This window comes from Chiloscyllium plagiosum, unplaced genomic scaffold (genome assembly GCF_037043375.1).
Source record: "Chiloscyllium plagiosum isolate Xiang-an unplaced genomic scaffold, Cpla_swu_hap1 HiC_scaffold_14, whole genome shotgun sequence".
Taxonomy (NCBI): domain Eukaryota; kingdom Metazoa; phylum Chordata; class Chondrichthyes; order Orectolobiformes; family Hemiscylliidae; genus Chiloscyllium; species Chiloscyllium plagiosum.
This window is the reverse complement of record NW_028270152.1, coordinates 4400032-4427083: the sequence shown is the minus strand read 5'-3', so window position 1 is coordinate 4427083 and position 27052 is coordinate 4400032. Positions and strand designations below refer to the sequence as shown.

At 42.5% G+C, this 27052-nt stretch overlaps 2 protein-coding genes and 1 pseudogene across 5 annotated transcripts in view; 2 read left to right on the top strand and 1 right to left on the bottom strand.

Moving 5' to 3' along the window:
* Positions 1–20453, bottom strand: part of lsm3 (LSM3 homolog, U6 small nuclear RNA and mRNA degradation associated) — a 214417-nt gene extending 193964 nt beyond the window's left edge. Inside the window, exons 1-3 of one of the 2 annotated variants that reach the window (XR_015759357.1) lie at positions 16522–18629; positions 5012–5122; positions 1095–1190 (exon numbers count right to left, since the gene is read on the bottom strand). Coding sequence is in view for 1 of the 2 variants with exons in the window: in XM_043707562.2 (XP_043563497.1) it covers positions 1095–1190; positions 5012–5122; positions 20411–20440 (237 nt within the window). In the remaining variant the exon portion in view is untranslated. Of the gene's footprint in view, positions 1–1094; positions 1191–5011; positions 5123–16521; positions 18630–20410 lie in introns of those variants that run through there. The other variant, XM_043707562.2, reaches the window with a different exon arrangement.
* LOC122559180 (ATP synthase F(0) complex subunit e, mitochondrial pseudogene) lies at positions 9966–10180 on the top strand (annotated as a pseudogene).
* A 161-nt stretch (positions 20454–20614) lies between the features above and the next one.
* Positions 20615–27052, top strand: part of xpc (xeroderma pigmentosum, complementation group C) — a 49097-nt gene continuing 42659 nt past the window's right edge. The window contains exon 1 of one of the 3 annotated variants that reach the window (XM_087994048.1): positions 20615–20895. In XM_087994048.1, the coding sequence (XP_087850174.1) occupies positions 20778–20895 (118 nt within the window). In that variant the 5' untranslated portion in view covers positions 20615–20777. The remainder of the gene's footprint in view (positions 20896–27052) is intronic. The other 2 variants (XM_043707558.2, XM_087994049.1) reach the window with 2 other exon arrangements.

The window sequence follows — 27052 nt, the reverse complement described above, 5'->3', positions numbered from 1 at the left end:
GAAGGGTGGTATACACAGTCAGGATCAAGGCTATGTAAGACCACTACCTTCTTTTGCTACAAGGTCAGAAGTCACACAACACCAGGTTACAGTCAAATACGTTTATTTGAAATCACAAGCTTTCAGAGCACTGCCCCTTTGTCAGGTGAAGTCTTGAGCCATGTTACTTCTGACCTTGTCCACCCCAGTCCAACACCAACACCTTTACATTCTTTTGCTAGATATACACGGTTTGCATACTGGAAAATAAGACTAAATAGCTAGCAGAATGGGCAGATATGTGACAGAGGGAATTTAATACAGAGATGTATGAGGTGATGCACCTTAGCCAAAAGGATAGGGAGAAGCAAAATAGACTTAATGGCACAAATTTGAAGAATTGCAGGGACAGAGGGATTTGGAAATTCATGTGGAAAGAGCCTTGAAGACCATAGAACTTGTATTTTTTTTCTTTCACAAGGGTAACCAACAAAACATATGGGATCATGGGCTTTCAAACTAAAGTATAAGAACAAAATAAGACTGAACAGTATAAGAGAAAACCTGCTGAATCTTTATATAGTTTTGGTTAGGCCAAACCAGAGTATTTTATTCAGGATGTAAGATCTTGAGCTGTTACAAAGATTTATCAGAAAGGATTAGGGATGATTAGCTCAAATGTTTAAACTGGTGAAACCAGGGCTATTCTCCTTGGGTCAAAGGAGAGTAAAGGGAGAATTTATTGAGGTGTATGTGATGACAACAGGTGTGGGTAAAGGAGACAAAGAAAAGATGTTCCTATTCACTGGTGGTATAAGGACCAGATGACACCAATTTATTGTTTTGAATAAGAGAAACAAGGAAATGTTAGGGTGTAACTTCCAATGCTGCAAGCAGTAACACACTGAAATTCGTGCGAAAAGCGAGGGTGTTCAATAATTTCAAAAGGAAACTGGATGGGCACTAAAGAAAATATATTTGCAGGATACAGGTGTCAAACAAGAAATAGGACTGATTAAATTGCGCTACACAGAGCTGTCATGAATTGAATGGGCCAAAAGACCACCACCTCTACTTCAACAATTCTATTCATAGGGACAGAGGTACACACTTACTTTGTATATCTCCTCATACGTTTCCTCGTCGATTTCTACAGTTGTAACAGTTTCTTCAACATCACCCAAAATCATGTTTAAATGCTGATCGTAGGCCTGCATTTACAAAGAGAACATGCATTACTCTGCAAGAGATGATACGAAACTTCAAACTGCTGAGAAATTTGCACATAACCAGATACATATAAATCTCTTCTGAACACCATGAAATATACTATTCCCACATGTAAGTTAGTCACAGTGCAACTACATGTCCTGATGAAGATAGCAATGCACCCCTGCTGGCTGGAGGGTGTAATGACAGCGTGATATGTTTGCATGGCAGTCTGCATTAGAAGGATAGAGAGTTTCTAATAAAAACACACAAAACTAATGAACATCATGATGGTTAATCAAATTACCTAACACCTCACTCAACCTTGGGCTCGATTCCTGATGAAAAATAACTTTCAACAAAAGCAGAAAAAACTTTGTGTATGACAACAACATCTCATAAAAATGTGCTGCCCCTTTCTTGCAACTGGCTTGCAGCACAGAGGCTATTTAACCCATTTTGCTATTGCTAACTCTGCATTACTTGTCTGTTGAAAACCAACTTGACTACTCAATCCCTCCAAAGGTTTTTGTTAACTGTTTTCTGTTAAGTGACAAAGACGGCTCAGCTGGTTGTACTCGCATTGGAGTCAAAAGCTTGTGGATTCAGTCCCTGCTCCAGTGAACTTGGTTCATATCCTAACAAAAACTCCACATGCAGCACTGAGCTCTGCGTGGGCACAAGGGCTGCCTTCAAATTAGAGTTTAAATAAGATCCGCTTTGCCCTCCCAGGTGGGCATTAAAGAACATTATTGCAAGGAATTGAAATTCTCCCCAGCATTCTGGTGAAAATTTATCCCTCAATCAAATCACTAAAAATCTGGTAACTGATCATGCTGCCACTTGAGAGAGCATGGTGTACATCAGCTGGCTTCCACATTTTCATGTGGCTTCTCAAGTACTTCATTGGTTGTAAAGCCTTTTTTTCCTGTGTTTCTTCTAATGTTCTTTTTCTGCCAATGAAATTTTGGTATTTTATCCCCAAAATCATTTATCTTTCAGCCTTGATTGCCTACTCCTCTGTATGGAATTCAATGTTACAAAATGGCAAATACCTGCACCCATACATTTCTTCTCCCCCCGCCCCCACCCCATGTAGGATGGGATATGCTGTTTGCTGAATATTTAATCTTCTGAAAAGTTTTAAATAAAGCAAAATGTACAGGAAATGGCAGTAAAATTAAAATGCGCTCCTGGCATCCAAAATCTCGTCTTTTCCAATAGTTATAAAATGGAGAAACAGATCCAGTGACCAGGAAATGTAAGACTACAGGGTTTCTAGCCAGCATGTTGAGGAATCACATTCTGTTTCTCACATCCAAAGAGAAAACTTGAGGCTTTGCTCGAAATGCGATGGTCATTGTTGCTAATAAACCAGGGCCACTAATTTACAGAAACAAATAAAATTCTATTTTTGTTTTGAGCTTCCAAGGATTCTAAAGGCGGAACTGGGTACTGCAGATGCTGGAGATTAGAATCAAGATTAGATTGGTGCTGGACAAGTACAGCAGGTCAGGCAGCATCCGAGGAGCAGGAAAATTGATGTTTCAGGCAAAAGTCCTTCATCAGGAATGAAGGGCTTTTGCCCGAAACATCGATTTTCCTGCTCCTCGGATGCTGCCTGACCTGCTTTTCCAGCACCACTCTAATCTTGATAGAAATTCTAAACTGAACCAGTATCACCAAAAAAATGTCCAGATACCACAGACTTTAGTCAGCTGCCCAGAAAGTAGGAATGGGCAAGGAGGGCTTTTGCCCGAAACGTCGACTTCGCTGCTCGTTGGATGCTGCCTGAACTGCTGTGCTCTTCCAGTACCACTGATCCAGAATCTGGTTTCCAGCATCTGCAATTATTGTTTTTACCTCAAGGATTAATGCATTCTGTTTTTGAAAGCTTAAATCAAATGTCTATTTTAACAAATAATCACAGAATCATGCAGCACAGGGGGCAAAATTTTTGGCCCATTGGACCATGTTAGCTCTTTCTCTGTAGTCATTCCCTTTTGAATGTTCCTGTTGAATTTGCTTCTATCATCCTTTCAGGCAAAGCATTTCAGATCAGAGTAAGCTGCTGTGCAGTAAAATCTTCACCTCTCTCTAGTATCTATTACCATACAGTATCATGATGGCTAATTTACTCAGCTAATAACCTGGAGAATAAAAATTCACCTCCCAATATGCAATAGATTCAGAATTCAAATTCAGTTTAAAAGGATCTGGAAATAAAAATTTGACATCTATAAAAGTATCCTAATGTCCTCAGAGTGAATTTAAAAAATCTATTGGATAATTGCAAAAATTTGAACTGGTTTATTAACATGTATTAGGGAAGGAAACCTACTGTACTTATCTAGTCTCAACCTACTGATGATTCCAGTTTCTATATCAATGTGGGTGACATAACGAACCCGCCGCAGCAGATGAACAAGGCAGAGAGCTGTTCAAGGCTGCAACTCACCATCACCACCTCAGGCCAAGTAAGGATAGGTATTAAGTGCTTGCCTTTCTAGCAAAGCCCACATCCTGAGAATGTATATTGGCCTTGCTAATCCTGCATTACTATAAATACTCTGGTACAAGAGCAGGTCAGGAGGTTAGGAATCCTGCAATGAGTAACTCACTCCATAATCTTCATCAAGAAGCTTGACACCATGAGGACAAGGCAGCCTGCACGATCAGTATGCCATTCATAAACATTCACTCCCTCCACCACTGGCACTCAGGATCAGTGCATACCATTTACAAGCTTCACGGTCGTAACTTAACAAGCACCTCTCAAACCTGCAACCTTTACTACCTAGAAGGACAAAGACAGTGGATATATAGGAAAACACCATCTGCAGGTTCCCCTCTAACACCATCCGCACACCATCCTGACATGGAAAGATACTCCCTCAGTGCTTTCGAAATCCTTGAACTCTCTCTCTGGTGAATTGCGGGCATCCCTACAGAAAATGGAAAGCAGCAGTTCAAGGCAGCTCACCAGCACCTTCTCAAAGACAGCTGGAATAGGTAATAAATGCTGTCCTAGATAGCATGCCCACACCCCATGGATGAGTCAGAAGATAAAGTGTAAAGATTCCTGTTTGTGAAACAGTGAACAGGACTGGCATCCTGGTAGTTTAACCCTGTCTTATATCAAATGCAGCAGTGTTTTACATTTCCCTGATCAGAAAGAGGATGTAGATCTAAATATAAAGCAAATAAATGCCTGGAATGCAAAGCAAGCCTTCACCATTTGAAATTGCAAGGTCAATGTGCCAGGTAGACCCTGCTCAACCTTCCACTGTAATCCCAGTATCTGATTATCCCTTGAGACGGTGTGCACCAGCTGGTGACAGTCTGGAGTTGCCATTATTGTTCAGTGTTTACGTGGAGTCAGAGATCTTAAATATCCAGCAGGCAAAGGAGATTGACAAGAATGAAACCAGTGATGAGGGACTTCACCAATCCAGACATATTGGAGAAGATGGGATTATCTCCCTAGAGCAGCTAATGGAAGATAACAGCTGTGTTAAAAAATTATGGACAGTCTGTAACCAGAGGGCACCCGTTTATAATAATTTCCAAGAAAGTCAGGTGGGAGATATGGGGATTCTTTTTAATGCATTAGAACTAGAATGTATTGCTTTAAAGGATAAATAGTAACTTTTAAAAGGAATTAGATAGTTACTTGAGAAGGTAAGGGGTTGCAAGGTTATGGGAGAAAGAACTGATTGGGACTAACTGGATAACTCTTTCAAAGAGCTACCATAAGCCTCCATAGTTCTACGATTCTAATGACTAAGAATATGGCACTGAAATTATCTAAGCAGTTACCCACGTGTAATCTCCCCCGAAGTTCTCTGTCGTTTCTCATTTTCACGTAAATTCTCTCATCCAAACTGAGTCGGATCAGGTCAAGAGGCTCCTCAACTGTGTTGGTTGTCTGTGGCTAACAAAGGAGAGGAAAACAGAATCTTAACACAAGAGAAACATTTGAAGAAATATATTTTAGCACAGTGCTGTCACAGGGATGCCAGCAAATGACTGTGCAGAGAAGTCAGATATTGCACTGTTTTACAAGGCTAGGAATTTGTTGTGATGCACAAAAGAATAACATATACTTATTCAGCACCTTTAACACTGTAATATATTCATGCACTTTGTGGAAGCAAACACAATTGACACAAAGTATATAATAAGATACTAAAGCAAGTGTCTAAAAGCTTGCCGATAAGCCTACTTGCTGTTTGATCATGAAGAGTAGTGATGAAGGAAAATTTGGTGTATTACCAGTAAAACAAAGATGTACATTTTAATAAACGTTTTAGAGGTAGATAAGAGGCAGAGACTCAGGGAGAAAACTCCCAGTTTGGGATCCAGGTAGTCAAAAAAAACACTCGCTAATGGTGGAGCAATTGAAATCAGAGAAGTGGAACAGTTTAGAATTGGGGAAATTGCAACATTCTCATTGGGATGCAGGGCTGAAGTAGAGAGTCCTCACCTTCCCCGTGTCTCTCTTGGTAGCCAAGTCTAACATTGCCTCACAAAAAAAGGCTTATTGTTAGTGAAGGCTGTAAGTTAAAATGGCTTCAGATTTTAGAAACACACAGCTTTAAGCAACTGTTTCTCAAGACATTTTTTGTGATATCTGTGGGTTAGACTGTTGATTCTGATCAGTCAACTTATACAACATGCACAAACATCATGTTTAAAGGATGACCAGTTAAACTACTGGAAAATCTATGGCAGCTCAGAAACTTATAATTGTTTATTTTTCAGTGAAAGCTCATCTCCCCCTAGGGATACATCCAACTTACTCAAGTTTAGATATCTCAGTCCCAAGGCATGGTGACCAAGTGTGTACAAGGGCAGCACTGGACTTTAAAGCAGGTGAATCTCTCAGTTCAGGGTTCTTTCTCAATAGAGAATATTAAACTTGGAATGTTAGTGTACAAGTTAAAACACCAAGGGCGATCAATTTAACAGCAAGTTGTTGTTATTTGTTAGAATGAATGCAAAAATATTTGAAGCCACTTCAGAAATGCATAATTAAAGCAGGAGAGATTAGAAAAGATGACTTGATTAAACAGCTAAGCTTCAAGAAAGAAATTAAACAGAGGCGCCTAGGGAGGGTAAGAAATTGTAGTGTAAAATCTATTCTAGAAATATTGGTGGACTGGAACCGATGTGGTCACAAGGCAGAAGACAATGGATGCTAGCCTCAGTGCTAGAGTCAAGAGTTTTGCATCAAGTGAAATTTGTGTAGGATGTGCACCTGACAAGGGGACCACAGAAATAGTTTAGCCTTGAGGAGGATGGAAGTTATTTTATCAGCTGCCGGGAGATGGGTAGGAATCTGCAAGGAGGTGAGAGGATGATAGGGTGGTGGGAGAGTGCACAGAGTTTTAAAGTTGACCATGGGAACAAAGAAGACAAGGCTTCAAACACACAGATTCAGTGTAGACAATGGCTGGGGTGGGGACAGAATCGACAACCTGAGCACACAGATTATAGCAGGGATGATGAAGAGGTGTTTGTTATTTCCAAAATTTAACTAAACAACATAGTGATTCATCTAAGGTTGGATGTGGAACAAGTGTTTCTGTATTGAACTATTGGAGGGTTTGAGTGACATAGAGACGGAATCAGCAATCACAAGATGAATTATCACGAAGGGAAACAGGTGAGAACCATATGGCTTCCAAGCAACACTGTCAATACCAGTCTGCTGAATAACAACACTCATATCTCAGCAACTTGTGATCAAGCCCGGTGAACCACTGTATTCACTGGAAAAAAAATATTTACTGCAGAATGCAGATGGCATACAAACTCTGCAGGAAAACAAACAAAAAATTATATTGGATGTTTGAAAAAGTGAGATTAGTCCATTTCATTTGTGTCCAACTTAATCTAATTATAATATAACGAGGAAACAAGTTCTGCTCAAAGGAGCCTAAAGGGCCTGGCTGAGAATTAATATGCATTTAAATGATCAAAGCAGCATTTTTTTTATTCATTCCTGGGATAAGGGCATCATTGGCTGGGCCAGCATTTATTTCCCATCCCTAAATGCCCAGAAAGCAGTCTAAGAGTCAACCACATTGCTGTCGGGTCTGGAGTCAGACCAGGTAAGGATGGCAGTTTCCTTCCCTAAAGAACATTAGTGAACCAGATGGGGTTTTCCAAAAATCGACAATGGATTAGAATCTTAATTCCAGATTTTTGTTTTAAAATCAAATTTCACATCTGACATGGCAGGATTCAAACCTGGGTCCTCAGGACATCACCAAGGCCTCTGGATTAATAGTCCAGTGATCATACCACTGGGCCATTGCCTCCCCTTAATTAGTCCATCAGACAAAAATTTAAGTATTAAAGTTTGGATTCACTTAAATTATTTTAGAATTTATCTGGGATTTCATTTCATAAATTAAAACAAATAACATGTTTAAAGTTTCCTCTGCCCTGTTAAAAGGATTCCTACTGATAGCTCTGAGGCTTGATGCACTGTTCAATCCAAAACCAAGTGAGACAAGGAAAGCAAGTTTAAATAAATGCAAATTGGTAACCAGCAAGGACAACAGGAACCTGTTCTGCACTGGGGACAATGCCAAGAAAGAAGGAAAACAAAAGGGGATTCAATCAGGTCTCCAATTCCTAACAAGTGACCCCTGAAATAAAAAAAATGTCTGGAGAAACTCAGCTGGTTTGAGTCCAATATAACTCTTCTTTGGAATCACAATTCCTGCAGGCAAGTCTGTACTGAATATTTAACCAGAGTTGGGTCAGTCTTGGATGTGACTCCATTCCTATCACCAACACATGCCTTCCGTGAACCATAAAATGCCTACTGAGTAGAAGGTTTACAATTGAAAAAATGGAGTTGAGACAGCTTGATGAGACTGCCAGTAATTCTAACTCAAATCACAGCATCTTTAAGAGACAGTACTGGGGAGTGGGTGAGAGAGCTAGGCAGGAGAAAAATCAGTTTGATATCAGTCCATGTGACTGGCTTTTCTGCTGTTCAGAATATAATACATCATCCATATTGGCAGGATGCATGGTGTGCTGACTACACTTTAGGAAAACATAGCTCTTAGCACGTTTTCAGAAGATTTGTAGCTCAGGTTGAGGTTCTGGATGTAGGTTTTCTCGCTGAGCTGGAAAGTTCGTTTTCAGACGTTTCGTCATCCTACAAGATAACATCTTCAGTGAGCCTCCAGATGAAGCACTGGTGTTATGGCCTGCTTTTTATGTGTGTGTTGGGTTTCCTTGGGTTGGTGATGTCATTTCCTGTGGTGATATCATTTCCTGTTCTTTTTCTCAGGGGGTGGTAAATGGGATCCAAGTCAATGTGTTTGTTAATAGAGTTCCGGTTGGAATGCCATGCTTCTAGGAATTCTCGTGCATGTCTCTGTTTGGCTTGTCCAAGGATGGATGTGTTGTCCCAGTCGAAGTGGTGTCCTTCCTCATATGTAAGGTAGTGAAAGTGGGTCATGTCTTTTTATGGCTAGTTGATGTTCATGTTCATGTATCCTGGTAACTAGCCATCAAGATTCCTAGTACCTAGTACGGTGACGAAATGTCTGAAAACAAACCTTCTAGCTCAGTGAGCAAACCTACATCCAAAACATAGCTCTGCTAACCCACTCTTTATTAAAAAATATACCAAGTGAAACACTCTGCAAGCTGCATTGTTTGTCTGGAAAATTCCCCATATACAACTGACATACTCTGGTGGGGCAAGAATTTTACAGATACAAATTGAATGGTTTATCTTCCCACGCCTGTTAATAGACTGCTACCAGATCCATTCGCATAAGAGCTTTTAATGCCAAGACTTTATTGGCATGTGACAAAGTGCTACCTAAATGAACTAAATGAATACACAGAAATTCTGTGATATCTTGGTTACAGTCTCCTGGGTGTTTATCGAAGCTCCACTTGCTGGTATAACATTTTAATCTACAGCAACACACCAAGAGGCAAAGCTGAATGAAATATGTGTGCACACACTACCAGGATATTCACTCTCTCAAACCCACTTACAGATCTCCTCGAGTTATTTCAACTGATGTGGTGTTGTGACATTCAAAGCAGCCAATGTCATTCTCACTCAGGAAGTATCATATCCAGCAGTGACCTCTTACCCAGCTTGCTGGAATGAATAGTAATGTGGTAACTGATATCACTGCAGTTACAATGTCAACTAAAACGTTCTGAGGTCAGTCACACAATGCAGTGCCTAGGCCAGGTGCCACCTGAAATGTTTAATTATTGAAGTCACCTGTACTGCATTTGAAGAGTGACTGACAAGTCAAATCAATGCCCTTAATGAGGCTATGCATGTAAATTAATCAATTAGAATACACGGGTGATTTACTGGTGGTGTTTAATAGATGGAAAAAACAAGTGTGATTTGGTTTTGGGAAGAAAACTTCAGGATACAAAAAGAAAATAAAAGGAAAAAGCACATCAAATCAAGAGCTCTTGTGGTGCAGTGGTAGTGTCTCTCCCTCTTTGCCAGGAGATCCAGGTTCAGGTCTCAACTGCTCCAGAGGTGCGTAATAACATCGCTGAACAGGTTGATTAGAACAAATAAGAGCTGCCTTCCTTGCCCTTTTCAGCTTTGCATATAAATTAACTGATGGGAAAACATGGGTGAATTATTGGTGGTGGTCAATAGATTAAAAAAACCATGGCTGATTTGGTCATGGGGAAAATAATTGTGTGTAACATTACTTCTAAACATTAAAAAAAAAAGCTGTGTCCCAGTGAGGACTTGCTGACACTTGCCTCCAGTGTGGATCTCACCTTTCAGCAAGGTGACTAGCTACGCAGCATTGCTGGTTGGCATCTCTATCATTAAGCTGTGAAACAATTATCTAAAGCCTATTGCTGAATAGGGGAGCAGAACTGAGGCTGAAGAAAAACAGAAATGAGAGCAGTTTGAGCTCATTGCAAAACAGTTGCTGAAGCTAACAAAGACACTATTCTGAAATGATTGCTATTGAAAAAGACAGATTGAGAATCTGCATGTTGCCCTGTTTTCAAGTATGGACATATCAGATGCATCTATTCAACACACAACTTTGATGTGTTTTTCCAATGGAAGAATACATTTTATTTGAACATATAAAATAAAGATAATAGATGAAAAATACCACAGGTGATTTGGTGGTGGGGAAAAAAGCTGCCAATTGTGTGGGGTATCACTTACAGATAATAAAAAGAAATAAAAAGTAAGACAGAGTAGTGTTTCTACTTCTAAGGCAGGAGGCCCAGGTTTGAGCCCCACCTGCTCCGGTGCAACAACATCTATTGATTAGAAAATATCCATAAGGATGAGTCGTGGCAGTGGAGGGGATCATGTTCGCCCCTCTTCCATGTTTGCATTGTGCCTGGATGTCCTTGGTGAGGGAGCATGCATTGCCACCAATACTCTTGATGCTTTAAGTGAAAGGTTGGCTGTCAGGTATGAAATACTTATCTTCTCCTTTCAACTCCATTTTGTTTAGTCCCTTCCCCTTCATCTTTGGTAGTCTGCAGGCATGGCACATAATTTGATTAACTGGAAACATGGGATGAAAAATACCATGGATGAATTAGCGGTGGGAAAACACCTGCTAAACTGTGTACAAGATCACTTCAGGGTAGTAAGACTGAATAGTCAGGCGACCCTTCTATCACAGTGATAGTGTCACTGCTTCTGAGCCTGGAGATCCAGAGTGAAGTCCCACCTGCTTCAGAAGTGAATAATATCTCTGTTCAGGCTGATTTTCACCAAAACAAAACTGCAGTAGTCAATAAATGATGTGCATTAAAAAATGTCAAAACAAGGGATCTTGTGGTGCAGTGACAGTGGTCCAGCAGTAGAGGAATTAAGAATTATGGAGAAAAGCAGAAATGTCAGATCAGCCATGATCCTACTGAATGGTGGAGCAGGCTCAAGGAGCTAAATGGCCTACTCCTATTTCTACTTCTTACAGTCCTGTCCTCTTCTCTGATCCAGGAACCCAAGCTTCAAGTCTCACCTGCTGCTGAGGCATGTAATAACCTGCCTGAGCAGGTTTGTTAGAAAACAGCAATAGTCAAATTGAAGTATGACGTGTGAAAGAAACAGAGGCTTTAGGATAAGTATACCATTCTACCCTTCAAGTCTGCATCAGGAAGAACATGACTGATCTGGCTGTGGTCTCATCTCCAGTTTTCTATCTGTTTCAGCTGCTGCCTGATATTCACAGAATTCATGTGCTTGAGCTTTGACAAATGATGATGAAGGGAAAGTTATTTCCACTGGTTGGTGTGTTAATCACTGAAGGAGATAAACTTACTAAAACAAGGCAAAGTTTATTTTTGTGCAGGGCAATGTTAGGACATGCTGATACTCAAATAAGAATCCATGAGAAAATCTGGACAGATTTATGGAGAAATGGGATAAAGAGGACAAGTCATTACAGACAGCCAGCATAACAGAGAAAACCAGAAAATAAGAGGAGGCCATTCAGCCCTTGGAGTCTGCGCTGCTATTCAATATAATCATGGCTGATCATCCAACTCATCCAAGTCTATTCCTGCTTTTCCACCATATCCTTTGATCCCTTTATCCCAACTGCTTGAAATCATACAATGATTTCATCTCCCCTGTTTGAGATTGGAGAGGGAATAACAAGGAACATAGGTAAGCTGTGAGACAGCACAGACAATTTGGGGAACAGAAACACATTATGCAATCATACATTACAGGATAGGAGACCATTCGAGCAGTAGGTTGGGTAGGTACAGGAAGGATACACTTGATGGGGAGTCCAGAGCCATGGGTCACAGTTGAAGGATATAGGTATGCCGTTTAGGACTGAGATGAGGAATGGTTTCTCAACCCAGAGAATGCTGAGCCTGTGGAATATGCTATCACAGAATCAGTCAAAGCTTAAACATTCTAAGATTTCAAGAAGGAGCTAAGAGCTCAAATGGCAAGGGGAGACAGTGGGAAAGAGCACTGAGTTGGATGATCAGCCATGATCATTTTGAATGGCAGTGCAGAGTCAAGAGACTGAATGGCCCACTCCTGCTCCTATTTTCTATGTTTCCATGGGAGGGTAGAAGTAGACAAAATATTTCCACTAGTGGAAGACCAAAATAACAACTCATATTGTATAGGTAGTCACTCAGAAATTGAACAGAAAATTAAGGAGAAACACCTTTATCCAGAGAATGGCGACAATGTGGAATGTTCTTCCACATGCAGTGCTTAATGTGGATGTATTTAAGTGGACATTAGATAAGCATATGGGAGAAAGCAATGAAATGACATAGAGGTACAATGATGAATGGTGGGAGAAAACATGCAGAGGTTATACACTGGCATGGATAGACAAGAGAAGACTATAACAGATTTATGTTTAAGAGGCATCTTGACAGATACACGAATAGTTAGGGAATAGAGGAATATGAACCACAAAGAGGCAAGACGTTTTCAGTTTAGAAGGGCATCAGGGAGGAAGTGGTCAAGTGAGGAAACCATGGCTTACTAAAGAAGATGAATCTCTTGTCAACAGGAAGAAGGAGGCTAATGTAAGGATGAGATGTGAAGGCTCAGTTAGGGCACTTGAGTGTTACAAGTTAGCCAGGAAAGACACAAGGAGAGAGCTAAGAAGAGCCAGGAGGGGACATGAGAAGGCGTTAGCAGATAGGATCAAGGAAAACCTTAAGGCCTTCCATAGGTATATCAGGGATAAATAATGACTAGAGCAAGAGTAGGACCAATCAAGGACAGTAGTGGGAAGTTGTGCGTGGAGACCGAAGAGATAGCAGAGGTGTGTGAAAATGTTGCCCCTTAGGTCTCTTTTATATCTTTCCCCTCTCACCCTAAACCTATATCCTCTAGTTCTGGACTCCCCGACTCCAGGGAAAAGACTTTGCCTATTTACCCTATCCATGCCCCTCAATTTTGTAAACCTCTATAAGGTCACCCCTCAGCCTCCTATGCTCCAGGGAAAACAGCCCCAGCCTGTTCAGCCTCTCCCTATAGCTCAAATCCTCCAACCCTGGCAACATTCTTGTAAATCTTTTCTGAACCCTTTTAAGTTTCACAACATCTTTCCGATAGGAAGATGATCAGAATTGCACGCAATCTTCCAACAGTGGCCTAACCAATGTCCTGTACAGCCACAACATGACCTCCCAACTCCTGTACTCAATACTCTGACCAATAAAGGAAAGCATACCAAACGCCTTCTTCACTATCCTATCTACCTGCGACTCCACTTTCAAGGACCTATGAACCTGCACTCCAAGGTCTCTTTGTTCAGCAACACTCCCCAGGACCTTACCATTAAGTGTATAAGTCCTGATAAGATTTGCTTTCCCAAAATGCAGCACCTCGCATTTATCTGAATTAAACTCCATCTGTCACTTCTCAGCCCATTGACCCATCTGGTCAAGATCCTGTTGTAATCTGAGGTAACCCTCTTCGATGTCCACTACACTTCCAATTTTGGTGTCAACTGCAAATTTACTAACTGTACCTCTTATGCTCGCATCCAAATCATTTATGTAAATGACAAAAAATAGAAGACCCAGCACCGATCCTTGCGGCACTCCACTGGTCACAGGCCTCCAGTCTGAAAAACAACCCTCCGTCTTCTACCTTTGAGCTATTTCTGTATCCAAATGGCTAGTTCTCCCTGTATTCCATGAGATCTAACCTTTCTCAATAGTCTCCCATGGGGAACCTTGTTGAACGCCTTACTGAAGTCCATATAGATCACATCTACTGCTCTGCCCTCATCAATCCTCTGTTACTTCCTCAAAAAACTCAATCAAGTTTGTGAGACATGATTTCCCACCCACAAAGCCATGCTGACTATCCCTACTCAATCCTTGCCTTTCCAAATACATGTACATCCCATCCCTCAGGATTCCTTCCAACAACTTGCCCACCACCAAGGTCAGGCTCACTGGTCTATAGTTTCCTGGCTTGTCCTTACCACCATTCTTAAACAGTGGCATCACGTTAGCCAACCTCCAGTCTTCTGGCACCTCGCCTGTGACTATCAATGATACAAATATCTCAGCAAGAGGTCCGATAAGGTTCCCCCCAGTATGCACTTACAGAAAACACAGCGGCATGGGATTGAGGGTGATTTAGTGGTTTGGATCAGAAAATGGTTAGCTGAAAGAAGACAGAGTGGTGGTTGATGGGAATGTTCATTCTGGAGTTCAGTTACTAGTGGTGTACTGCAAGGATCTGTTTTGGAGCCACTGCTATTGGTCATTTTGTAAATGACCTGGATGAGGGCATAGAAGGATTGGTTAGTAAACTTGCGGATGAGAATAACGTTGTAAACAGTGTAATTGTGGACAGTGCAGAAGGATGTTGCAGGTTACAGAGGGACATAAATAAACTGCAGAGCTGGGCTGATATGGGGCAAATGGAGTTTAATGCAGAAAAGTGATTCACTTTGGAAGGAGCAACAGGAATGCAGAGTTCTGGGCTAATGGTAAGATTCTTGGTAGTGTAGATGAGCAGAGAGATATGTGTCCACATGCATAGATCCCTGAAAGCTGCCACCTACATTGATAGCATTGTTAAGGCAGCTTACAGTGTATTAGATTTTATTGGTAGAAGGATTGAGTTTCTGAGCCACGAGGTCATGCTGCAACTGTACAAAACTCTGGTACGGCCACACTTGGTGTATTGCATACAGTTCTGTATTATAGGAAGGATGTGGAAAGGGTGCACAGGAGATTTACCTGGATGTTGCCTGATATGGAGGGAAGGTCTTATGAGGAAAGGCTGAGGGACTTGAGACTGTTTTTGTTAGAGAGAAGAAAGTTAAGCAGTGACTTAAGCAAGACATACAAGATAATCAGAGGGTTAGATAGGGTTGACAGTGAGATCCTTCTTCCTCAAATCGTGATGGCTAGCACAAGGAGACTCAGCTTAAAATTTTAAATGTAAAAACTCGATCCCTCTACTAATAAACGCTAACACACCATATGCCTTCGTCACAACCCTGTCAACCTGGGTGGCGGCTTTGAGGGATCTATGTACATGGACACAGAGATCTCTCTGCTCATCTCCACTACCATTCACCCAGTACTCTGCATTCCTGTTCCTCCTTCCACATGTTCTATCATGTGTTTGCACAGTCTTGGTAGGCCAAAGGGTCTGTTCCTGTGTTGTTGTTTTTTTCATTCTGGAGATACTGTCTTGCATGTCAGCCCATTAAACAACTCCTTATCTTCAGGTCTTTCAGCTGTATTCTGCCCATATGACCACCATTTCACAAGTCTCAACATGTTGTAGTTCATCCTCAGCTACAGCTTTCATTTTCTTTCCCCCAAGAATTCAACAACACTGCCTGATTGCAGAAAGGTTGTCCTCCCTTTTGAACCTTCAGTCATTCTCATTCATATTTATGTTTCACATTCTCTCGCAGAAGCTTTTTGTCACTATTTCAGGAGCTGCAATATGTACTATCTAGAAGATGCACTGCAAAAATTCACTAAGATTCATTCAAAAGTACCTTCCAAACGTATCGCTATCTTCTCAAAAGCAAGGGATGGGCAATCAATGCTGGCCCAGCCAGTGAAGCCCACATCCCTTCAAGCCTGCTTCATCATTCAATAACGTCATAGATGATCTGTTTCCACATTCACATTTGCTTCCAATAAACTTTGACTCTCCTGCCTGGCAGGAATATTATCTACGAACCAATTAAAAATATTCAATGATACCATGTCCAACATTTCCTCTGTCAGCAAATTCCAAAATCTCTCAACTCTCAGAAGCACAAATCACAAAGATCAAACATCCAAGCGTAGCAGCTCATTAGGAAAACTAATAGATTGCTGGCCTTTATTTCAAAGGGAATGGAATATAAAAACATAATCTTGCTAAAATGAACAGGCACTAATAAGATGTACAGGTCAGGTGAATTGGTCGTGTTAAATTGCCCATAGTGTTAGGTGCACTAGTCAGCGGGAAATGGGTCTGGGTGGGTTACTCTTCGGAGGGTCGGTGTGGACTGGTTGGGCCAAAGGACCTGTTCCCACACCGTAGGGAATCTAATCTAATCTAAGATATTACATGCAGTATTGGAAAGAGTTTTCCTACCAATCTTTGTGTCATCTGCAAATATAGTTACCATAAGGTCAATCCACACATCAAAGTCACTGATTTAAATTATAAAATGTTGTGGTCCCATAGATTCCAGTGGGACACTACTCATTATCTCATCCTCCCAAACAAGACCCATTTTTCTAAACTTTTGAAGGGTTCTTATCACAATGTGGTAATGTCTTTTATTGTGGACCAAAAGGACCAGATCCACATCTCACCTGCTCCAGAGATTCTTTCTAAATTTACCAGTTGGATCTGGGCATTACTGGCTGAGCCAGCATTTATTGCCTGCACCAGGTTTCCTTTGAGGTGGTGAAGGTGAGCTGCCTTCTTAAATCACTGCAGTCCATCTGCTGTAGGTGCACCCACAATACCGTCAGGGATGGAAGTTCTAGGATTTTGACTCAGTGACACTGAAGGAATAACAATATTCTTCCAATCAGTGGCTTGGAGGTGAACTTGCAGATGGTGATGTCCCCATGTATCTGCTGCCTTTGTCCTTCCAGCTGTGAAGAGGTCGTGGGTTTGCAAGATTATGTCTGAGGATCTTCGATGAATACTTGCAGTCTATCTTGCAGATGGTACACATTGCTGTGTCAGTGGTCGATTGAATGGACATTTGTGGATGTGGTGCCAATCAAGCAGGCTGGCTTTGTCCTGGATGGTGTCAAGCTTTTTGCATGTTGTTGGAGCTGCACTCATCCAGGCAAGTGGGGAGAATTCCATTACACTCCTGCCTTTTGCCTTGTAGACGGTGGACAGGTTCTGAGGAGTTAGGACAGTTACTCACTGCTGTGTTCCTAGACTCTGACCTATCTTGTAGCCACAGTATTTGTATATATTTTCTAATCAACCCGAGATAGTATTACATACCCCAGGAGCAGGTAGGACTTGAACCCAGAGGCAGAGATAGGGACAGTGCCGTGTGCCACAACTGAACTTATTTGGCAAATCCAGTTGAGTTTCTGGTCAATGGTAACCCCAGCATGTTGAGAGTAGGGGATTCAGCAATGGCAACGCCACCGGATGCATTGCTTAGTTTCTCTGTTATAGGAGATGGCATAGCCTGGCATTGCTGGAAAAGCACAGCAGGTAAGGCAGCATCCAAGGAGGAGAACCGACATTTTAGGCCGAAGACTTTTATCAGGAGTAGAGCTGGAAGCCTCGTGGGTGGAGGTTGTATTGTGCAAATGTGCCACTTTTCAGTCCAAGCCTGGATACTGTCTAGGTTTTATTGCATCATGTCATAACATTGTGAGCAGGTTGATTAAGATATCTGCAAACTCTTTTTTCTTCCAGCCAACTTTCTTTGCGCTAGTATGTTATAATTTACACCATGATCTCCTACTTTACACAATAAACTTTTCCATGAAACCTTGTCAAAATATCTTCTGGGTATTCAAGTCCAGTACATCAGAGAGCGCCCCTTCATTCCCAAAAACTTCAATAAACTTGTCAATGTGACTTCTCTTTCAGAAGGTCATGCTTACTCTTTCCAATTATCTTGAGCTGTTCGAAATGCTCAGTTATAACCACTAAGCTGAGTTTCCTGTCTCCCTCCCTTCTTAGATAGAGAAGTTATATTTGCTATTATCCAATCTAATGGAACCCTTTCACAATCAAGCATCCATTTGAACCCAGGAACCTGATTGTCCACAGCTCTATCAAATTGCTCAGTGCCCTGCATGCAACTGTCTCATCACCATAGAACACTACCCAGAGCCACAGAAAATGGGGGAGATACTAAATGAATATTTTGCATCAGTATTTACTGTGGAAAAGGATATGGAAGATATAGACTATAGGGAAATAGATGGTGACATCTTGCAAAATGTCCAGATCACAGAAGAGGAAATGCTGGATGTCTTGAAACGGTTAAAGGTGGATAAATCCCCAGGACCTGATCAGGTGCACCCAAGAACTCTGTGGGAAGCTAGAGAAGTGATTGCTGGGCCTCTTACTGAGATATTTGTATCATCAATAGTCACAGGTGAGGTGCCGGAAGACTGGAGGTTGGCAAACGTGGTGCCACTGTTTAAGAAGGGCGGTAAAGACAAGCCAGGGAACTATAGACCAGTGAGCCTCACGTCGGTGGTGGGTACGTTGTTGGAGGGAATCCTGAGGGACAGGATGTACGTGTATTTGGAAAGGCAAGGGCTGATCAGGGATAGTCAACATGGCTTTGTACGTGGGAAATCATGTCTCACAAACTTGATTGAGTTTTTTGAAGAAGTAACAAAGAAGATTGATGAGGGCAGAGCAGTAGATGTGATCTATATGGACTTCAGTAAGGCGTTCGACAAGGTTCCCCATGAGAGACTGATTAGCAAGGTTAGATGTCATGGAATACAGGGAGAACGAGCCATTTGGATACAGAACTGGCTCAAAGGTAGAGGGTTGTTTTTCAGACTGGAGGTCTGTGACCAGTGGAGTGACACAAGGATCAGTGCTGGGTCCTCTACTTTTTGTCATTTACACAAATGATTTGGATGCGAGCATAAGAGGTACAGATAGCAAGGTTGCAGATGACACCAAAATTGGAGGTGTAGTGGACATCAAAGAGGGTTACCACAGATTACAACAGGATCTGGACCGGTTTGGCCAATGGGCTGAGAAGTGGCAGATGGAGTTTAATTCAGATAAATGTGAGGTGCTGCATTTTGGGAAAGCAAATCTTAGCAGGACTTAAACACTTAATGGTAAGGTCCTGGGGAGTGTTGCTGAATAAAGAGACCTTGGAGTGCAGGCTCATAGGTCCTTGAAAGTGGAGTCGCAGGTAGATAGGATAGTGAAGAAGACATTTGGTATGCTTTCCTTTATTGGTCAGAGTATTGAGTACAGGAGTTGGGAGGTCATGTTGCGACTGTACGGGACATTGGTTCGGCCACTATTGGAATATTGCGTGTAATTCTGGTCTGCTTCTTATCGGAAAGGTGTTGTGAAACTTGAAAGGGTCCAGAAAAGATTTACAAGAATGTTGCCAGGGTTGGAGGATTTGAGCTACAGGGAGAGGCTGAACAGGCTGGGGCTGTTTTCCCTGGAGCGTCGGAGGCTGAGGAGTGACCTTATAGAGGTTAACAAAATTATGAGGACCTTACCATTAAGTGTATAAGTCCTGCTAAGATTTGCTTTCCCAAAATGCAGCACTTCACATTTATCTGAATTAAACTCCATGGATAGGATAAACAGGCAAAGTCTTTTCCCTAGGGTTGGGAAGTCCAGAACTAGAGGGCATAGGTTTAGGGTGAGAGGGGAAAGATATAAAAGAGACCTAAGGGGCAACTTTTTCACGCAGAGGGTGGTACATGTATTGAATGAGCTACCACAGGATGTGGTGGAGGCTGGTACATTTGCAACATTTAAGAGGCATTTGGATGGGTATATGAATAGGAAGGATTTGGAGGGATATGGGCCGGGTGCTGGCAGGTGGGACTAGATTGGGTTGGGATATCCGGTCGGCATGGACGGGTTTGACCGAAGGATCTGTTTCCGTTCTGTACACCTCTGACTCTAACTATACAAACTGCATTATTCCCCCTCTCTTTTTCACCGACTCCCATCACAGAGCCTGGACAGGACTCATACTCTGACTCCCTTTCCCACGCTCTCCTACATTCTATTGCCCACAATCCCTGTATCACGCCCACTCTCACCCCACCCCCAGTCCACCTCCTGAGTGCCTTTGCCTCCTCCATCTCACCTACCCCCATGCTCCTCTATTTGTTGCTAATCCCTCCCCTCACCCTCATACCCTGCAACCCACACACTCAGTTCTCTCCCTCCACTTCCCTCTTTCTCTCCCCATTCCACCCACATCCCTCTATCTCTCCCTCCTGTCCTGTCCTGTCCTGTCCTACCCTACCCTCCAATCCCCTACTCACTCCCTCACTCCCTCTGCTCTATTCCTTCTCCCCAATCAATCTCTCTCTCTCTCTCTCTCTCTCTCTCTCTCCCCTACCTTCCCTCCCCCATTCTCTCTCTCCCCCCTTTCCTACCCCACTCTCCCTCCCTTTATTCCTTTCTTTTCTCCTCCCTACCGCTCCCTTTATTCCTTTCATTTCATTTTCTTTTTTTTTCTCGCTCTATCTATCCCGGGTTTTTTTTTACCTGATCTCCCTCCTCCGCCATGGTTTGCATCCGGGTGACAGTGCCCTGCGCATGCGAATTGAGGCGGAGGGGGGGGTGGGGCTGGGGCTGCTGGTGGCGGTCGCTCGGGAGATTCAGTCCTCCCGCCGCCGCGACCCCTAGCGGCGGGGAGGAGATGAGGGAGCTGGGCGGCGGCGCACGCGCGCTGCGGCGGGAAGGTGTGTGGGATCAGTGCACAGCAGCAGCAGAGACATCCACCCCCCTCCCTTCCCTCTGACCCTCGCCTTCCGGGGGAAGCTGCTGTTATATAAATTCTGTTTTATAACAGCCGCCGGAGAACGTCTGAGATTGACTCTGCCCCATCTAAAGTTACAGAGCAGGCTCGAGCATGGTCAAAAGGAAAGGGTCAACAACCCAGGCTGACTGCAAAAGGCTGAAGAAGGACAGCAGCAGAACTAAAACTGTCAAAGAGTGCCCAGTGAACTGTGCAAAACAGCTGCCTCCTGGTAATTATCTCTCAAAGTTGCTTTTCCTCTTTGTGCAGAGTTTGCAGTGACTAATTCACAAACACTGTAGTAACCAAATGCAATGCAATCAGTCTCTGCCATCCATTCAAACCTTTCTTATCTGTCAGAGCAGTGATGGTCATTAGCTGTAATTACTTTGGCACCTCCCTGAGAAATTTATTACATTTGTACAGCACTTTTCATGGCCTTGAGGTAGTAGAAGATTGAAGCAAATGAGAAATTGCTGGAGAAGCTCAGCAGGGCTGGCATCTTTGTGTAGAGAGAAACCGAGTTAACATTTCGAGTCCAATAAGTGTTCTTCAGAACACTGGACTCCAAATGTTAACTCTGCTTTCTCTCCATTGATGTGGCCAGGCCAGCTGAGTTTCTTCAGTAATATCTGTTGTTGCAGATCTTCAGCATCTGCAGTTCTTGGTTTTAATATAGTAGAAGATTGAATTGGTTCAGAAACTTATAGCCCAGAGATACTGGTGTTTTTAATCATCTAAATATAGATGGAGATAGCTTTTGTCCAAAGCGTAGAAAGAAGTGGCTAAGGGTTCTTGTGACCCCTCCATGAATATCCGTATGCAAGTCCAACCTGCCCTGCAGGAGTGTCACTACATGTCCAAACAGTTTGATTAAAAATAATGTGCAATCTGGTTGGAGGCTATCTTTGATTTTGATTTGATTTATTGTCGTCACATATCTAAGTACAGTGAAAAGTTTTGTTTTGTGAGTAGTACAGGCAGATCATAGCAAAAAAAATCATACAGATCATAGGTTGCTAAGACAAAGTGAGGTATACGAGGTTACGACTGCACAGGAGATGTGCAAAAGCAAGATTGACATTACCAAGATTAACATTATTTGAAGTTAGGCCCATTCAGCAGTCTGATAACATCAGGAACTGTCCTTGAACTTATTGGTAAATCTATTCAAGCTTCTATATTTTCTGCCTGACAGAAGAGTTTGGAAGAAAGCATTACCAGGTGGGAGGGGTCTTTGATGATGTTGGCAGCCTTTCCATGGCAACAAGAAGTATAAATGGAGTCTATGGGTGGGCTACAATGTGTGGCCACAAGAACAAACCTAAGCATTTTTGTTCTGCATCAATCTGTCCTCAGACAAAATAAAAAAGCATTGGTGGGTGTGGTTCTGGGGAATGAGTTGCATTCAATTTTATTAAAGGAGGACTTTATAAAATTCATTTATGGGATGCAGCCATTGCTGCTGGACCAGTATTTATTGCCCATCCTAATTGCCCTTGAGCTGGTGGTGGTGAGCTACCTTCTTGAACTGTTGTAGCCCATGTGCTGTAGGTAGACTCTCATTGCTTATTTGGGAGGGAATTCCAAGATTTTGACTGGGACACTGGAGGAATGGCAATATATTTCTAAATCTGATTGTGAGTGGCTTGGAGGGGAACTTGCAGATGGAGATGCAACATTTAGGGACAGTGATTGTTTTATCATTAGTTTTATGTGGCCCAGGTGGTCTGGAGACTCTGTGCTGGCATACACTTGATGAAAAGACAATAATTCGAGTACTTCTTTAAAAAATGTATTTATTCTTATGCTGAACTTTTATTTATTATGCTTTCAAGTCTGCAATACAGAATACACTTAAGTATCTGTACCTTGGTACCCATACATAAGATGGCGCCAAAGTGGTGACATTACATACTTTTGTTTGCGCTCATTTGAATGCACGTGATAATAAAGCTAATTCAATTCAATTTGTATCAGCGGCAGAGTAAAGATAGTAGACAATCAATTTCAGTGAGTTCGGAAAGGATCTAGCCCAAGTAAATTGGAATTGAAGGTTGGCAGGCAAAACAGTTATGGAAGAACAGCCTTTAAAGACGATGTGGAGGAACTGGTGTTGGACTGGGGTGGACAAAGCTAAAAATCACACAACACCAGGTTATAGTCCAACGGGTGCTTCCAAATAAACCTGTTGGACTATAACCTCATGTGTGTGATTTTTAACTTTAAAGAGGAGACAGCTTCAGTACAGTCAAGATTATATTCTGCAGAGGGGGAAAGGTAGGATAAACAATCCAGAGTTCCCTGGGTGATGTAACTGAGTAAGCTGAAACAGAAAAAGAACAGATGATAGATAGCAGGTTGATAATACAAGTGAGAAGCAGGTTGAATATAAAAAGTTCACAGCAAAAGTAAAAAAAAAGGCTGATAGCTAATATAAAAGGGAATTTAATCATTATCTGAACGGGAAAAATGTGCAAAGCTATGGGGGAAAGAATGGAGTGTGGTACTAGGTGAGTTGCTCTTGAGAGAGCCAGCACATATACTATGGGCAAATGGCCTCTGTCTTAGCTGTAACTTTTCTATCATTTTATAGTGAGATGTTATAATATAGCCAATAAAGGGATTTAGTATGTAGCTGCCACTGTAATTTAGGAAATGGGGTGGTTGATCAGCTCAGTTGCTGGACAGCTGGTTTGTGATGTAGAGTGATGTCATTGGAGTGGGTTCAATCCCTGCACTGGCTGAGAAGAAGAGTCCTTCATGGTAAAAGTTTTTTATCTTAGTCTGCTGGGCACATTTTCATCATTCCTGAAGAAGGGCTCATGCCCGAAACGTCAATTCTCCTGCTCCTTGGATGCTGCCTGACCTGCTGCGCTTTTCCAGCAACACATTTTCAGTCCTTCATGGTAACCTTGGTCCTCTGAGAATAAGGTGACTTTACCTTTTTAATGTAGGAAATGCAGCAGTTGAATTTTACACGGCAAGCTCTCACAAACAGTGATGTGATAATGACGGAATCATCTATTTTAGTAATGTTAATTGACGAGTAGATATTGACCAGGACACAGGCGAGAGCTCTGTTACTCCTCTTCAAACGGGTGACCATAATTTCTTTTATGTCCAATTCAGCAGGCAGGGCCGCAGTTTATTACATCACCCAAACGACCTGACCTCCTATGGTGCAGCAGTCCTTCAGTACTGCATTGATAACGTCACTGGAAGATTCTGTGCTCAAACCTTTGGAATAGGACATAAACGCATGGCCCTCTGACTCCAGTGAGAGTGATGCCCACTAAGATTGTCACATAAAAGCTGATATATGAATGCAATAGAGTGTTTTTATTTTGTTCTTTGTTCAGAATTTCATTGTCAGAAGTCACACAACACCAGCTGAGAAGTCCAACAGGTTTATTTGAAATCACAAGCTTTTGGAGCACTGCTCCCTTGCCACTTCACCTGATGGAGCAGCGCTCCGAAAGCTTGTGATTAAAATAAATCTGTCGGACTGTAGCCTGGTGTCATGTGACTTCTGACGCACCAACAGGCCAATACCAACGACTCCACATCATGACAATTTCATTAAACCATGTAAAGAACAAAGTTCCACAGACTTGGCCAAGACTGGGTGAGTAAATTCTCAATCTGAGCACCATGAGACATTCTGAGACTCTGCCAGGTGTGAATTTCTACCAGGTGGAGTGACAAGACTGATATTCACGTGTGTATTTGATAGATTGACAACAAATTTAGAACTCAGAGGATGGGCCAATTGTCTCAACCAGCATTTTTGATATCAGGAGCCTCTTTCCTCCCTTAATGCTCCAATCCTTTCTCACTCAAATGTTAATCCAGCTTCCCCCTTAAACATATCTCTACTGTCCACCTCACTCCAACTCCTTGTGGTAGTGAGTTCTGCATTCTTAACGCTGTCAAGATAAAGATGTTCATTTGGAGTTCCTGAAGAGATCTAACCCCTCTGGCAGGAAGTATAGAGGAGCTGAATATTATTTAAGTGGAGAAAGGCTGCAGAAAGCAGTAGAGCAGAAGAATTTGGGAGCCCTCATCCATGGATCACAAAAAGCAAATGTCCAAGTTCAGTGGACAATAGGGAAAGCAAATGGAGTATAAAAGTTATGCCAAAGCACTAGTTAGACCACAGCTAACATAGAACTTGGAAAGGTACAGCACAGAACAGGCCCCTTCAGCGCACGATGGTATGCCAAGGATTATTCCTAATCTAAAATAAAATTACCTAACCTATGCAACTCTCAATTCACTGCTGTCCATAAGTATATCCAGCAGTCGCTTAAATGTCCCTAATGACACTACTTCCACCACCACCACTGGCAAAGCATTCCATACATTCACAACTCTGTGTGTAAAGGACCTAACTCTGACGTCTCCTCTATACCTTCCTCCTAATATCTTAAAACTATGACCCCTTGTGCCAATCAGTTCTGCCCTGGGGATAAGTCCCTAGCTATTGACTATCTATTCCACTCATTACCTTGTATACCTCAATCAGGTCACCTCTCTTCCTCCTCCTCTCCAGAGAGAAAAGTCCAAGCTTAGTCAACCTCTCTTCAAAAGACAAGCCCTCCAGTCCAGGCAGCATTCTGGTAAATCTTCTTTGCACTCTCTCCAAAGCATCCACATCTTTCCTGTAGTAGGGCGACCGGAACTGGACACAATATTCCAAGTGTTGTCTCACCAGGGTCTTGCAGAGCTGCAGCAAAACCTTGCGGCTCTTCAACTCGATCCCCCTGATAATGTAAGCCAAAACACCATATGCTTTCTTAACAACACTATCCACTTCGGTGGCAACTTTGAGGGATCTATATACTTGAACACCCAGATCCCTCTGTTCCTCCACACTGCCAAGAATCCTGTCTTTAATCCTATATTCAGCATTCACGTTCGACCTTCCAAAATGCATCACTTTGCATTTATCCAGGTTGAACTCCATCTGCCATTTCTCAGCCTAGCTCTGCATCCTGTCTGTGTCACATTACAGCCTGCGATAACCCTCCATACTACCAACGGCAACTCCAACCTTTGTGTCATCAGCATATATACTAACCCACCCCTCAACTTCCTCATCCAAGTCATTTAGAAAAACTACAAAGAGCAGAGGTCCAAAAACAGAGCTCTGCGGGACACCACTCACCACTGACCTCCAGGCAGAATACTTTCCATCTACAACCACTCTCTGCCTTCTTACAGCCAACCAATTCTGAATCCAGACAGCCAAATATCCCCTTATCCCATACTTCTTGACTTTATGAATGAGCCTACGATGGGAAACCTTATCAAATGCCTTGCTGAAATCCATATACACCACATCCATTGCTCGACCTTCGTCGACCTGTCTCATCACCTCCTCAATGAACTCAATAAGATTTGTGAGGCATGACCTGCCCCTCACAAAGCCATGCTGACTGCCTTTAATCACGCTATGCTTTTCTAAATAGTCCTAAATCCTATCCCTCAGAATTCTTTCCAAAACCTTGCTGACCACAGACGTAAGACTGACTGGTCTATAATTGCCAGGGATTTCCCTATTCCCCTTCTTGAGAAGAGGAACAAAATTCACCTCCCTCCAATCCTCCAGTTCAACTCCTGTGGAGAGTGAGGAAGCAAAGATCTTCACCAGCGGCTTAGCAACCTCCTTTCTCGCTTCCAGGAGCAGCCGAGGATCAATCTGGTCTGGCCCTGGGGACTTATCAATCTTAATGTTTGGCAAAATTTCCAGCACATCAACTTCATCAATCGTGATCTGTTCAAGCCTGTCTCCTCAAAGTTCTCATTCACAACAAGGTCCCTTTCCGTGGTGAAAACCAAAGCAAAAAACTCATTTAGGGCTTCCCCTATCTGCTCAGACTCCATGCACAAGTTCCTACGCTATCCCTGACCGGCTCTACCTTCTCCCTGATCATTCTCTTATTCCTCACGTATGAGTAAAATGCCTTTGGGTTCTCCCTAATCCTTCCTGCCAAGCTTTTATCGTACCCCATCCTGGCTCCCCTCAGTCCATTTCTGAGCTCCTTTCTAGTAAACCTGTAATCCTCTAAAGCTGTGCTAGATCCTTGCTTCCTTCACCTCACGTAAGCTGCCTTCTTCTTTTTGACAAGAAGCTCCTCTGTTCTCATCATCCAAGGTTCCTTAATCTTACCCCTTTTTACCTGTCTCAGAGGAACAAATTTGTGCATCACTCGCAACAATTGCTCCTTAAACAGTCTCCACATGTCTGCTGTGCCCTTTCTGTGGAACAATTGCTCCCAGCCTGTACTTCCCAACTCCTGTCTGATAGCGTCATAACTCCCTTTGCCCCAATTAAATATCTTCCCTTGGTAACTGCTCCTTTCCAAAATCTGCCGGCCTATCAG